At 39.9% G+C, this 15247-nt stretch overlaps 2 protein-coding genes across 2 annotated transcripts; one reads left to right on the top strand and one right to left on the bottom strand.

The window, feature by feature from the left end:
• The first annotated feature begins 1026 nt into the window (after positions 1 to 1026).
• Positions 1027 to 1824, top strand: RPS17 (ribosomal protein S17). The gene has a single exon (XM_089625275.1). The coding sequence runs from the start codon at positions 1089 to 1091 to the stop codon at positions 1536 to 1538; it is 450 nt and encodes a 149-aa protein (XP_089481401.1). The 5' UTR covers positions 1027 to 1088; the 3' UTR covers positions 1539 to 1824.
• A 277-nt stretch (positions 1825 to 2101) lies between these two features.
• Positions 2102 to 7518, bottom strand: GL2 (HD-ZIP IV family of homeobox-leucine zipper protein with lipid-binding START domain-containing protein). The gene is made up of 11 exons (XM_089625274.1): positions 7314 to 7518; positions 6970 to 7232; positions 6098 to 6215; positions 5489 to 5683; positions 4125 to 4508; positions 3897 to 3998; positions 3571 to 3780; positions 3319 to 3493; positions 2934 to 3205; positions 2758 to 2844; positions 2102 to 2670 (listed from the first exon to the last, which is right to left on the bottom strand). The coding sequence occupies exons 1-11, from the start codon at positions 7395 to 7397 to the stop codon at positions 2287 to 2289; spliced, it is 2274 nt and encodes a 757-aa protein (XP_089481400.1). The 5' UTR covers positions 7398 to 7518; the 3' UTR covers positions 2102 to 2286.
• Between the last annotated feature and the right edge of the window lie 7729 nt (positions 7519 to 15247).

Raw genomic sequence — 15247 nt, 5'->3', positions numbered from 1 at the left:
ACACTCAACGGCCCACAGTTTGGTGTTCTGTCCGCTAGTTGAAGAGGCTCGGAAAAATTCTGCATTTGAGAAATCTTTGAACTTAATCAGTTGTGGGAAATTCATATATTTTTGGAAGAACTATATGCTCTCTCTCGCTACGACTCTAGTATTTTTGCGATCATGTTCTGAGATGTTTGGACTCGTCGGAATAAGTATATCCATGATAATCGTAATCCTCAGATGGCGGGGTTGTTCGCAAAGGTGGGCTCTTATTCCGACGATTACCACCGCTTTAATATGGCTCCCCCTAGCCCTCCCGCTCCCGAAGTCGTAGCGGTCTAGTCTCCTCCTCGTTCCAAGACGTTGAAATTGAACATTGATGCCTCCTTTAATGCGACCTCGATGATCAGCGGTCTAGGTGGTTGTGTTCGGGATGGTGTTGGTGGCTTTCTGCTTGGTTTCTACAGATCGGTTCCACAGCCTCATTCGGTGCTTGCAGCGGAGCTTCTTGCTATCCATGAAGGTATGATCCTAGCGTATAGATTTGGGTTTCTCTTGTGTGAAGTTGAATCTGATTAAAAAACAGCTTCTGATTTATTGACAAACAATAATCTTCATGTTAAAGAGGAAGACTTGTTAGCTGAGAATATTAAATGTCTTAATCTTCATTGTAATTTTAAGGTCTTGTTTGTGCCTAGATCCGAAAATTCTTTAGCAAATCGTTTGGTTTCTTTGGCTGTAACAACCCATCCTTCTTCGACATGATTTACTGTTCCTGATTGTATTTCAGACCTTGTTTTGGTCAATACTTCTTTGCTGTTCCAAGAGAGCCGCTTATAAATTCCCAGTTTTTCTCAACAAAAAAAAAAATTGGAAAAAAAAATTGTAAGTTTGTTATGATTTAAAAGCTAGAAGTCTTGCAACTTGTATTAAAAGTTATTCGTGTAATAAATCTTGTATTAGAAGTTATTTTTGTAATAAACCAAAGAAAATAAAATAAAAATTTAATTGACGCATGTTTATCCATATATTTATCTTCTGCTCCACTCACGGAACCAGAACCAGAACCAGAATCCCAAAAACGCAATTCCCGTCAGCGACTGAGAATGTCTCTCACAGCCACAGTCTCGTCCTCTCTACAGTCCCTGAACCTCTCGTCCTCGCCGGGATTCCTCCATGGTTCGACCCCGCTGTCTCACCTGTGGAAGCCGTCGAGCCTCAGCCTCCCGGGCCCTGCCGGCGGCGGACTGGAGGTGCGTGCGATGAAGACGATGCAGGGGCGCGTGGTGTGCTCGGCGAGCGACAAGACTGTGGCGGTGCAGGTCACGCGGCTGGCTCCGCACCCGAAGTACAAGCGGCGCGTGAGGAAGATGAAGAAGTACCAAGCCCACGACCCCGAGAATCAATTCCAGGTCGGCGATCTCGTCCAGCTCGAGAAGATTCGTCCCATCAGCAAGACCAAGACCTTCCTCGCCGTCGCTCTTCCTCCCAGGAACGTTCGCCCTCCCGCCGACGGCGAGCTCGGGATTCCGTTGGAGTCTCAGCAGCCAAGTTAGACCGAGACGCCACAGATTCGTTCGACTTTTTTTCTTTTTTCCCTCTCTCTCGTTTTATTTTCGATTGTGAGTACATTTCGGTGTTGTTGTTTTGTAGCTTTGTGTTGGATATATGCTCGATTCTCTAAATTCAAGTTTCTTCTTTAGTCTTTCTTTCATGTTTAGATTGGAAGGATTACGGTGCATCTGTTGAACTGAAAAGCTGAGATTATTTTATATTCTTTTGCTGCTTGGTAAAAACTCTGGTCATCAAGTTTTGAATTTTCTGCGCGTTTTAGTACTTGCATTTCGATTTTGGATTTCTTATTCTGCATAGAACTGGAAATATGCTCGGTTCTAACGCTTCAAGTTGGCTCTTTTATCTTCGTTTTATGATGAGATTGGTAAAATTGTGAACCATAAAAGGACTAGTAATTCGTATCATATTATTGCAGCCAACCTTAGATGATGAGGCTTTCAGCACAATGTGATAATTTTCATTGTGTTCCGAGTAAAAGAAAATGTGAGGTTACCATTTTCATTGCATTGAAACTTGAAATAAGAAGAAAGGCGGGTAAAGAATATAGACAAAGCACAATGCGTCATATTTTGCTTAAACCACACATAGTGAGAAACAATGCAGTAAAAGCTAATTAGATGAGGCTTTACAAGTTGATTAGCCTACCTAACTAGTTGAAACTTTATATATATATCTCATCAAATAATTTTTTTGCTTCTTCTGTAATTTGTTTGTTATTATTTTGGGGGATCAACCCTCCTCGCAGTGCAAGCTAGTCTTAATATTCTTGAGGGTACATGAAATGAGAGTGTTAACGGAGTCGACAGACTCCATGGTTAGTTTTGCTGTTGGGGAAGGGTTGGTTAGTATCTGAAAGGCGACGGTGAGAAGAGAGCCTCCCTCGGAAGCCTTGTCCTCCGGCGGCCTCGAGGTGATGACGAGAGGCCTCGACTCGGCCCCATCGGGAAGCACCGAGAATCCCGAGGCCAGAACGGCGAGGCTGCTCGAGTCACACCCGCTCATCACCGACTGCATTCCCGCCATCTCCACCGGCGCGTACACCACCGTCGACTCGTAAGCGTTCGTGCAACAATCCTGGACTATCCACATGCTGTTTTCCTTCGACTTCATCGTCTATACGAACATCAACCAACAATACCATCGATTTAGGAAAGTTTCGAAAGATGAAATGAGATACACAGCTTGCGACGAGAAACTCACCTGGATCGAAACTGCATTTCCGCGATCTTGCCCTTTCGCCAAGTTTGCTATGCATTCGACCGAGCCTCCGCTCGAGATTATATCCCACTGAAAGAAACATGAAGTTTGGATAAACATTTTTTTTTGTTTTGCCCTGTTGGGGTGTAGATCGTTGCAAATTGAAAGCAGGGTCGAACCTCGGTGCGGCGGGTGTCGTCTCTGAGGAAATCGAAGAGGGTGTGGGGAGAGACGGGCAGCCAGACGGAGGAGACGGCGCAGAGAATGACTCCGAGAGGCTCTCCCGGGTCGTTCAGGTTCTTCCGGGACGCGATTCGAATATCGTCCCCGGCCTTTCCGGCCACCTTCGTCCACGTGTTGTAGCTCGAAGCCGCGACCGACCGGCAGAAACTCGCTGTCATTCTCTGCGCCAGCTTTAGTATGCTTTTCCTCCCGGCTAGTGTCGCCACTCCTAATCACGTTGAATCACAACACACCCATGAATCGTGATACCGAGTTTTTTTTTTTTTTTTTTTTTTTTTTTTAATTTATTTGGGTGGGCGTTAGTTTTAATGGTGTTTTTACCTGTTGAGTCCTTCATGGGGACATTGGTTGCCATGAAGAAGACGAGCCGTTCGCACTGAAGCTGCAGCGTCGCGACCCAATGCTTTGCTCCGAACGCCAAACCGCTATTGACGATGCTCCGGTACATTGAATGGACCGTATTTTTTTGGCATTCCAAATGCTCCACCCACGTCACCTAAGATCGGAAAAGCCCATTAAAGTTTTTCAAGAATATGACAAAAAAGAAAGTGTATGTATGTGAGGTTGAATTACCTTGCAATGCCCATTAGAGTTGTCCTCGATGATGCAGCCGGAGGGGCGTTTTCGGCATTTCACGAGCGAGGCGTCGATGTTCTCTTCGACTTTGTCGATGGAGACGTCGACGATGGCCCAGCGGTCGGCGCTCAATTGCTTGCAGTATCGGACAAAGTAGACCTCTCTGGTTGGCACCATTGGACTCAGCATTTGTAGCTCTGCAAACATCTGTCCCATCCGTAAAACCATACCAACTCAGCTTTTCTTCTTCTTTTTCATTGAACTCACACGTAAACTTCAATGACACTAACTCTAAATTGATTTTTCTACTTCGGCGTACTTACCAATTGGACGCAGCCATTTTTATTGTCTCCGTCGCCACTGGAAATGATGTCGACTGTCGCTGCCTTGGAGATCATGCACGGATACATATCTTTCCATTGATTCTAAAAAATAAAAGCCGAAATATAAAAAATAATTAAATCGTCGATTTGTTGTGTACATAAAATATTTTGTAGCAATTGCAAATCAAGAATTTGGCTGTAAAATTTTGAGTGATGGTATGAACTTACCACGTCCATGAAGCTGTGAACCAACTTAGGAAGGTCGACAAAAACGACGCCGACTTCTCTGGAGGCCTCGATGGACCTCTTGTGGCCACCGACACCGCGGCTTTCGATGTTGAATTCTTTGGTGTACTCGTCGTAGTTGAGGATTTCACGGCCGGTCTCGACGCTGCGGATCCAGAGAGGATCGCCGGCGGTGGCCATCTTCACAAGTTCGTCCATTGACTGCTTCACTATCTCGGTGATCCGCGATTTCTCAAGGCTGAAGATTCCAGTGTAGAAGTCCAGAGAGCTTCTGTGCTGGTCTTGGTCCGTTCCCGCCGAGCAAGACGGTGATGAGGCTGTCCCTGCCGGGTTTCTCCTTATGATGGCTGTTCTCAGTTTCTCTACCTGCCAAAGTTTTACATTCATGTCACGCTACCGAATGATTTACTCTACTATACTTTTTTTAAAAAAAATTGCACAGATTTTCTATTAGAAATTGGGTAAAACACCCATCGAATAACATGTTAGTACAAGGACTCTAAGTCGAAGTGAATATAACACTACGTTCCAGTAATCGCACTATACCTATATAATCATAATAATTTGTTTATGTGTGAAACTATCATTCATTCATGTCATGTCACTGAGCGTTATTCAAAGGTTAATATTCCTGTGTTTTCAACTCACAATTACACCCTGAGGATAACATGTTAGTACAAGGACTCTAAGACGAAGTGAATATATCACTACGGTTCCAGTAATCGCACTATACCTATATAATCATAATAATTTGTTTATGTGTGAAACTATCATTCATTCATGTCATGTCACTGAGCGTTATTCAAAGGTTAATATTCCTGTGTTTTCAACTCACAATTACACCCTGAGGAGTTATTTTTTTATTGTTAAATTATCTTTTATGTTTTAATAATATTTAAATATAATTTCCTGATAACTATGATTATTTTTTTTTTTGGTGGCATATATGTGAATGATATATTCTCTTAATTTATAATCATTATCGCCTGATTGCAAAAAGGACTAATTTTAATAAGGGACTATTTCATTTGATATTATTGCATAATTTTTTTTTTCATTCTACAATATATATAACTTTCTATATGCTACCTGTTATTGCATGCACTTAAATTCTATTACAACGAAATCTTAAATATTTGTTTAGTCGACCATCAGAAAGACGTTATGGTACTATAGTCTATGTCAATATAAATGCTTCTGCTGACTCATTTAATTTTGGTCGTTTTAAATCAACAAGCAACAGGCGTAGAAATGGACGAAAAGAATAAATGAAATTTAACTCGACTTCATAAATGTTTGTACTATAGGCAGGAGATTGATGATATAAAGTAAATGACAGAAATGACCTCGGCTTTGAGCTTGGCGTTCTCAATGCGAAGCTGTTGCTCCTCAGTGGTCATGGAAGCGTCTCTGCTGACAGTTGCAGTGCCACAGTTGGGACAGCAAGATTTGTTTATCTGCTCTCTCAACGCCTTGTTCTCATCCCTAAGCTTGTCTATTTCTGATTTCAGCAATGAGTTCTCGTGCCTCTCTTGTATAGCCTTGTTTGTGCAACAACAAAACAAAACCAACCCTTTTATCTTCACGTACGGGTCGATGGGATCGACCAATTATTTGACAGCGTTTTAGTGAATATGGAATTTGGCTTTTCACAAACAAACATGAATGAGAAAATTTCACTAGTATATCAAATCACAAACAAACAATGACGATGATTTGGACGATAGTATCATCAAATTTTATTTTTGGACAAAATTAATCACAATTTTACATGACATGTCATAAAAATACTTAAATTTATGACGACATTGTCATAAAGTAAAATGATAAGATGGTGAAATAAAAGCGTATTCAAAATAAGACATTTTTAACTCGAGCCAGATTCCATAAGATAATAATATTATATTAATGGTATATGCATATATATTGTATACATGCATGGACGTTGACAATACCTTGATTTGGGTTCGGCGGTTTTGGAACCAGAATTTGACCTGTCTTGGAGCAAGGCCCAATTGCTTGCTAAGTTGTTGTCTTTGTTTCTCATCCGGATGAGGTGATTCTTTGAACAGCCTGCACATGATATCCAATGTTATTCATTCATGTATAAACCAATTAACTCACATCATATTTTATTTTATTTTATCTCATTTATGTCACCGACACATCTCTCCACTGCTGACAAAGCCTCGATGTAATTGTTAAACAAAACAAATCTCATTTGGGGATTAAAATCAATGCTTTCTTTCACCACGCAAACCAAAATTATATTTTATCACTTCTTTTCATTCTCTCCCTCATCAGATAAACAAAAGAATATATTTGGTAAATTAATATTTTTTTTTCCTTCTTTTTTTTTTTTTAAATTAAAGCGCTTCGTGAATACAAAGAACTAGGTAGTTGTGATGAGTACATGGTACGTACACATGAAAAAGCATGCTCTAAAAGCTGCCTTTTTTCTTCTTCTTTAAAACATGATGAATCAATGTATGTGTAGTAAAGCGAGAGTGTGAGTGTGGGTTTGCAACAACGACCGACCAAAAATTAGCATAAGCATGTGCATCCAAAATTATATCCACCCACCCAAAACACTAGTCTCTCTTCCTTCCTCTCTTTTCTTTTCTTATAATTTTTTTTTTTTTTTTGTACAGAAAATGAAAATTTCGTTGATCCATAAAGTACCCCATAATTTATAACTGCCCCACCACCACCTTATACTATATCATATCCGCTGCCTAATCCCTATAATTGTATCGTCACGTAATTTATATATTTATTATTTGACGAGAAATGAAAAGAATTAATTATTTAATTAGGGCTCTCTTACGCTTCCATTTCTCGGATTTGGTCAGCGGTGTGGCGGTGGTACTTCTTCCTCTTCTTCTTCTTGTTCTTGTTGTCTCCGTCGCCAGTTTCGTCGTCTCCGTCGCCGTCGAACTCGTCGTCCGATCTCGACCTCCCCGGACCGGAGTTCTCGCTGCTTATCTCCACCGTGTCGTCTCTCCTTCCTCCGCCGCTTCCTTCTTCCCCTTCCTCAACTTCCATGTTCGTCGCCGCCGCCGCCGCTCCGGCTTCCCGGAAAATCCCGGCCTGCGAAAGAAAGTGAATTATATTACCGATAATTAGTGACCAAACAGTATTAACAGATAAGAGAGTGAGTTAAATGCTTACGAGGCTGAGAGAGAGAGCCGGTGAAGCGAAGTAGTCTTTAGTGCGAGACGATGGTGGATTGTTGTTCGACATGTCCACGCCCATGGCCAAGACCAGCCTCAGAAGTGTTTGTTTGTAGTTATTTCAATTAAGGAATGGAAAAAATGGGGTTTGGTTTTATTTATGGGCACAAGTAGAAAGAAGAGAGAGGGAAATATATGGGGTCTGGTTAATTAAAGGATATAAAACAAAATGAAGTCCCAAGAGTTTCTTTTGTCATTATAATGAAACGAAAGGAAAATGAATTTGAAAAGGAAAAAAAATGTTTTTTTTTTTTTTTTTGGAATGAGAAATAGAAAGAAAAGGGAGGGAAGGCCGGTAGGGGTTGACTGTTAGATATTCTTTGAGAGTGGAAAGGTGAGACTCTCTCAACTAACTTTAAGCGGTTGAAATCTAATCTCCTTCAACGGTATTTTTTTAACCCTTGATTTCAATTTTCTTATATCTATTGTCGGCTCACTACCATGACTTGGTTAGCTCCAACTTTGTTGAGCAATTTTCGGAGCTCCAATTCTGCCACACAAACATTTATTAATGCGTTTATTAATATTGATTATTTTTCTGTGTTCTTTATTTGTTTTGGTTTCATTAGAATCATAGCATAATCTCTAATTTAATTTTCTAGACAATGTTTGAAAAAGAAACTAGTTATATACAGTTTCCAAATAAGTTAACTACTGGTAGGTTTGATATACTTATTTTCAGAATTATAATATATGGTCGATATTGTTATTTATCATGGCGACATCACTATTATCGTAGGGGCTTATCCTACAATGATGCTGTAATTTTGAGAATACATGGAACGTCCTATAAGAATTTGACATTATTAAACGTGTTTTAAGATGGTTGTTCAATTAGTAAATAAAACAACTTGTTGAACAACTGATTATTTTTAGCACAATTAAATCAATCAACAATCAAATAAGTAACCAATCAAAAAGCAATAAAAAAAACAGAAATTTGATAAATCTGTTCGGTGATAAAACAGCTACTCAGTGGGACCGATACGTCCGGTGGTGAAAAACGATCAACTATCTCAATAATCAAAAGTACATGACTTAATTTTGTAGACCTCCTTACAAATACCTTCTTTTTTTTTAATTTCCTCAATGGAAGGCAATCTAAACTCCCTTTAGATCAGAGTCTCATTCTCTCTTTCACCAAATCATCTCCCTAAGATTGACACAACACGTCAATGCAAAACACGCACTGACAAATTCTGCGCAAATAAAGTACAACAGTGACAAGTACCTAAAACATGTTGTCGATGAAGATCTCAAAAGCAGAGAGACTGGTTCAACGCAAAGGTCTGCGTGTACTGACCAAACCAAATAAGCAATTAGCCTTATTCGACAGAGGATCCAACTGAATTAAACGGTATTGATTATTTCGGGTATTGAACAACTTCTTCAGCTTGTCTTGAACAACTTTATCAAATTGTTTTTCCAAACTAAATCATGCCACGGAAGATCTAATTGAATTAAATGGTATTGATTATTTCGGACTTAAAAACTTTAAAACAAAAAAAAAAAAAAATTGGTATATATAATTATGTCATGTCAGTACCTAAAAATCTTCTTCATCCATTCTTATTTATTCCTTTTGGAAGTTAAGATAGGCTCATAGTATGTACATCGCTTCCATCCTAAAATGAAAGCCTTCGAATTATAATTTTTTGGCAGCTCTCAAAGAAAATGGAAAACTAGTCGCTCTAAATGTAAAGCATGAGTTCGATTAGGATTTCGAAAGCTTTCTGGATGAAGCATACTTCAAAGATAGTGTGTGGCGTAGACAAAAGTTCGAAGTTAACGCCTAGATTAGCTCCAAAAAAAATTTATATATATATAATGTATTAACCATCTTGATGTACGTGTAGGAAATTCCACAACGAAAAATTCGTTTTGACGAGTTTTTGTAGATTGCATATTAGTAAATATTATATATATATATATATATATGTATATATATATATATATATATATATCACTTGTATTTTACTTATGAAATATTCATAGAGTATCTTTGCGCAACAATTTAGATTCATACAAATCGATGATTTACGTTTACTGAAATCTATACGTTCTTATTTCTCTTGGTTCTCTCTTTGAGATTCAATGGAGAGGGGATGAAAAGTGAGTATTTACAAATATGATACTCAAATAAATAAGACATTAGTCAGTTATTATATTTCCGCCACTCAAATGATATGTGGTTGGTAATTACAATTGCGTCAGGAATTGCATTTCTCCTTCACATATTTGGAAAGTATTTACGATTGTGTCACGCGAACAAGATATGCGTGAAGTCGTTTCTTTAATAAACAACAAACCTGCTGCTCGGATATGATGTTCATGAAGCCGTATTCAAGGTATTTACAAACGTGTCCGCGGATGATATACGCATGAATTACTTTCTTATTGCACTGCATGGATATGATATACCCAAAATCAGTTGAAACATATTTACAACAACTACTAAATTTGTAATTAAGGATTGTTGGAAGGAAACACATTTAGCTAGATCATCCACGTTTTACTTGTTCAAACAGTCTCTTTCTTCATCAAATTTGATTTTATACAAATAGACGATTTGTGTTTTCAGTAATTGAATATCTTTCCTTATTTGTCACGGGTTCTCTCATTGAGACTCGATAGAGAGGGATGCTAAGTCCACTAGAGATTCAGTTGTATGTATTTTTGGGCATGAACATGAACAACAAACATTCCTCTTTTATCCCAATTTTATATACCGAATTCACCTTATAAATTTGTAAATCATGTTAAAACACATAATTTCAATCTGTACAAATATTTTTCTAATTCTCAACTTATACCTAAGTGTACATATCCCCGAATTGAGCTCGTGCAGTCTACATATAAAATTAGTTCAGACCAATTTGGAAAATAAGATCATCTATCTGATATGTTTTAGCGGAGATGATTGTTGCAATCCAGTTTTGGCATTTCAAACGTCGTATCAAGCCTTTCAAAAGACATTTCTAGGAAATAAATGAGATTACGTAGTATAAATCCAAACTTCTAAGGGAGAGTTAGCCATATATTCAATTTAAACCCCCTATATTTAAATTCTAACCGAAGTTTCTAAAAATTTAGAAAAATAGCCAAAACTCTAGCAAGACGCATGCTCCGTATTATTGAGACGTAGGCATGAGTTGGGATATTTTTTTTAATATTTGAATTGTTGGGCTATAATCTTAATTGAAGGTAGCAATTTGGCTTTTTTATATATTTTTTCGACTTCTAATACTGACAATTTTTTATATCAAACGCACAAGAGAATGACTCGAGATATCAATTAATAGACCAAGAAAGAAGAATAAGAGATGTGGTACCTCACTACTACAAATTAACATATTGGGTGCGGAAGGGTATTAGGTGCGACATGTCGCACCTAATAGTCGCACCTAAGCCCATATTAGGTGCGACATGTCGCACCGGATACTCATCCAGATGACTAAAAATTTCACTAATGTTTAGTGGTATTCGGTGCGACAATGTCGCACCTAATATGAATTTGTCGCACCTAATACCTTTAGGTGCGACAAATGTCGCACCCAATGGATTTCAAATTTAAACTTCCCGCCGAATCCCTCTGAAATTTTTCGGATCTGGGATTTCATATTGGGTGCGACTTAGTCGCACCCAATATGACTATTAGGTGCGACAATGTCGCACCTAATAGTTTTAGGGGTTTTAACCCCGAGCCTCTTCTTCTCTTTCACTCATTCGTTCTATCTCTCTCAGCCAGCCCCGCCCCGTGCTCTCTCTCTCTCTCAGCCAGCCCCCCGCCCCGCGCCCCGCCGGCCGTTACGAGCCTCCCCCGCTCCGGTACGTCCCTCTCTCTCTCTCTCTCTCCGTCTCACCGTCTCTCAATCTCTCTCTCTCTCTCTCTCTCTCTCTCTCTCTCTCTCTCTCTCTCTCTCTCTCTCTCTCTCTCTCTCTCTCTCTCAGCCAGCCCCACGCCCCGCGCCCCGCCGGCCGTGACCAGCCTCCCCCGCCCCGCGCTCTCTCTCTCTCTCAGCCAGCCCCCCGCCCCACGTCCCGTCGGCCGTGACTAGCCTCCCCCGCCCCGCCGCCCGCTCCGGTACGTCCCCCTCTCTCTCTCTCCGTCTCACCGTCTCTCAATCTAACTCTCTCTCTCTCATCCAGCCCACCGCCGGCCGTGACCAGCCTCCCCCCCCCCCCGCCGGCCTCCTACATCTCTCTCTCTCTCTCTCTCTCTCTCTCTCTCTCTCTCTCTCTCTCTATTTTTTAATTAAAATAACCTATTAGGTGCGACAAAGTCGCATCTGATATAAAATGATCCGCTGCGACTTTAGTTGCGACAAAGTCGCACCTAAAAGTGTCGCACCTAAAGGTATACATATTAGGTGCGACATGTCGCACCTAATACCTTTAGCGACGGCATATTAGGTGCGACTTTGTCGCACCTAAAGTCGCACCTAATAAACTATCAGGTGTGACTTTTGAGGTATTTGGTGCGACAATCGTCGCACCGGATGACTATTTTTTTCCTAGTGCCTAGCATAGTTTATTTGATAATTCCACACCACCTACAATGTGAAAGTTGTGAGTTCAATCTCCACTGATAGCATAGCTGTCCTTTAAAAAAAAGAGTAAGAGCTTTCCCGGCCAACAAAAAAGTCAATGTTAAAGACTTCGGTCCAACAAAGCAAATTAGTTGGACAATGACCACCCACCAATTAACCCAAAACAAATATAGTGTTCTATCTTGTTGAAGTTGAAATTGAAAGACTGCGTTCCTTCAAAGGAAACTAGTTGAAGAAACAATACTCATCGATACCTAAATTTTAGAGATTTTTAGAAAAATTTTCAAAAGTGGATAAGAACGGATGTTTTTTCCTCGGTTTTGAGATGGAAGCGAGAGAAATAAAAAAAATTAGGTGTATAAACATAAAATCTATTCGCTACACATGTAATATGACATTTGCCTTATTATCGAGCACGCACTAGGTCCTATTTGTTCATTGTATTCGAAAGTCGTATATCATAGTGATGCAGTATCAAAGTACATAAAAAATGAACCATTATAACATTCTCCATTTATTGTAATCGAAACTTAGATATATTTTTTAAGCTTTGTAGAATTTATATGTTTATTCTATTTTTTAGGATTTTTTTAATAATTTTTTAAGTTATAGTTTTAAACAATATAGGTGAATGTAATAGTATTATATTTGATAGATCATCGTGTATTTCAAAATAAACTATATGTTGATAAAAAAAAAACAAAAAATATTGGAGGGTGTTTCCTTTCGAGCAGGGGAACGTAATATCAATGTTGATGACGCTCGGATTGTCGATAGAAGGAAGGTCTGCCATGGGCTGTTGGGAAAAATCCTCTTGCTGATACCTATTCACTTGCACTTCTTCAAACATCTGTTCTCTAACTTTTGAGCCAAAAATATTGAAGATTAGTTAACACTAGGAGAAAAAAGAGCTTTAGAAGCGCCAAAAGTCGCTTCTAAACACCGAAAAATTGCTTCTAATTGACTTCTAAATATGAATTTGGAAGCAACAATGTCGCTTCTAAAGACTCGCTTCTAAAATCTAGAAGCGACAGTCGCATCTGCTATCGCTCCAAAAGTCGTCCAAATTGTCGCTCGAAATGACTCCCGCACAATGGTAGGAAATATTTAGAAGCGACATTCCGCTTCTATTATCGCCTCTAAACTTTCGCGCCACAACGCGGGAGTTATTTCCCGCGTCTATTCTCGCTTCTAATTGTTTTTTTCTTTTCTATTTTTTAAATGATTAAAATTATAATTCATAAATTATATTCAAATTTTAAAAACATAAATTCAAAAGTGTCATTCATTTATGAAAACCGTAACTAAACACAAAATGTGCATATGAACAAAATAAAAGTCTATGTGCACATATAAATAATAGTCTAAGTGCACACATAAATAAAATTCTAAGTACATATACTAGAGTACTAAAAACTACAAATACAATGAAAACGTCTAAAAAATATATAATGTCTAGATGCGATCAAAATATGACCTCGAGCCCCTAAAGTTAGGTCGTGATGATCCTTTGCGTCCTCCTCGTTTCCGCAGGTACATTTGTCGAGACAGCGGCTACGATCCCTTTCATCGGCGACAGATAATGGCGAAGGATCCTCGAGTCGCACCCTTGCCTCAGGGGTGCACTCGAAGTTGCTTGGGGTCGTTCGGTGACAAGGACGACTCTCCGGCGTAACGCTGCGCAATCTGGCTCAACCTCGATGCAAGATCCGGGGAGATCGGTCTAAGACTATGCCCTACCTGAGATGCAACGTATGCACCAACTAGCTAGATCTCTTTCTGCTCTACGTAAGAATGACATATCTTCCTCATGCTGGCTAAAATAAGCTTATGAAGACCCAGCCTCGAGGTTGTGAACCCGGGCGTCGAGCAGATCTGAACGAATGGCCATATCCTTGTAGCCCAGCCACGTCGCATGCCGAGAACATGTGCCATCGCAGCCATCTCCATATCGTATTTGTTAAGGTGATTCCCTCATTCTTCTGCTCGCCGCCATATATCAGCGAGCTGATCAACTATTCGGGCCTGCATATAAAAGCCAAAAAAATTAATTACGTTAATTGAAACATGAATTGTTGGTGAAAATATAACCTAGATAGTATTCTCCAGCAGTGGACGTCCTCCAGGCCCCGTTATTATGTTGATGGAGTTTCTCCCATACTCCAACTCTAGAACAATCTTCCATCCTCTGCGAGTGTATACAAATAAGTATTAGTTAACCTTTCGAATAAGTGAAATTTTACATAAAACTTACGTTTTACCATCGGTAGTTGGCAAACGATACCATCTCTTGTCGGCTCACTGTGGTCTTCTTGGCTTGGTTGGCCTTGTTCCGAGATGACACTTTCTGCAAAATATTATTACAAGTTAAAGTAAATAAGTGAATCAGTGAACTCATGCCTCTTCTTCGGTACCACATATTCTCACGCTTCTCCAACTGTAAATTAGTCTTGATGTTCAAGTCTTTCAAATCCTGCCTCTCTATCTTGATGTCCTTATCTTTCCCGTCTATGCTGAGCAACGTCATGAGTAGATTCTCGCACATATTATTCTCTATGTGCATCACATCCAAATCTTGCTTCAACGTCAACTCTGACCAGTACGGAAACTCAAAGAAGATGTTTTTCTTGGTCCAACTTAGTTTGCTCGTGCCTCGGCCCTGAGATTGTTTGCCTGGTGTCTTACGAGGAAGATTATTCAGCTGATCCATTATCTCACTCGGGGTCAACCTCTTTAGATGCCTCATTTTTCTCGACACGCATTTTGTAGTAACCATTGCACTTTCTCATCTGGTGAGAATCTGGCAAGTAACCATTATCTCATAGTGCACGAATCTACTTCTAACGGGAAACGCAGGCATGTCATTGATCGTCCAAAGAAGTGTAGCCTGCAATCAGAAGACTTGATTGTTATCGGTCCCATCTCGCAGTCAGACACCTATTTCCCACAACTCTTTCACTTCCTTGACTAGCGGCTACAAAACACATTGATGTCCTTTCCAGGCGACTTCGGATACAGAATGAGGAGCGTCAACATCAAATGCAAATCCAGCGAGGCAAATTGTACGCGGTCAATACACTGTCCACATACTGTACGACAAGCTCATTTCACCAAAAGGGTTGAAACCATCGGTAACAAGTCCAAGCCGAACGTTCCTCGACTCCACAACAAAGTATGAATACTTCTCGCACGCATTCCCATCCACAGAATGTCGTAGAACGCGTCCTCCGTCACTCTTTTTTTATCGTGCAATTGCATTTTGAGGGACGTGTGTCAACATGAGTACAACCGACTCAGCCAATTCTTTATCAGTCAGATTTTC

The sequence above is a fragment of the Urtica dioica genome, chromosome 9 (genome assembly GCF_054948205.1).
Source record: "Urtica dioica subsp. dioica isolate 48M chromosome 9, U.dioica_male_clone48M_v1_H2, whole genome shotgun sequence".
In the NCBI taxonomy this organism is placed as follows: domain Eukaryota; kingdom Viridiplantae; phylum Streptophyta; class Magnoliopsida; order Rosales; family Urticaceae; genus Urtica; species Urtica dioica.
The sequence above is the reverse complement of the archived record's forward strand: the minus strand, read 5'-3'. Positions and strand labels throughout refer to the sequence as shown.

Coding starts and splice junctions, on each gene's coding strand:
- RPS17 (XM_089625275.1), top strand. CDS start 1,089: ATGTCTCTCACAGCCACAGTCTCGTCCTCTCTACAGTCCCTGAACCTC.
- GL2 (XM_089625274.1), bottom strand. CDS start 7,397: ATGGGCGTGGACATGTCGAACAACAATCCACCATCGTCTCGCACTAAA. Junction 5,684..6,097: donor ACCGCCGAACCCAAATCAAG/GTATTGTCAACG, acceptor TGCACAAACAAG/GCTATACAAGAGAGGCACGA. Junction 2,671..2,757: donor GAAATGCAGTTTCGATCCAG/GTGAGTTTCTCG, acceptor ATGTTCGTATAG/ACGATGAAGTCGAAGGAAAA.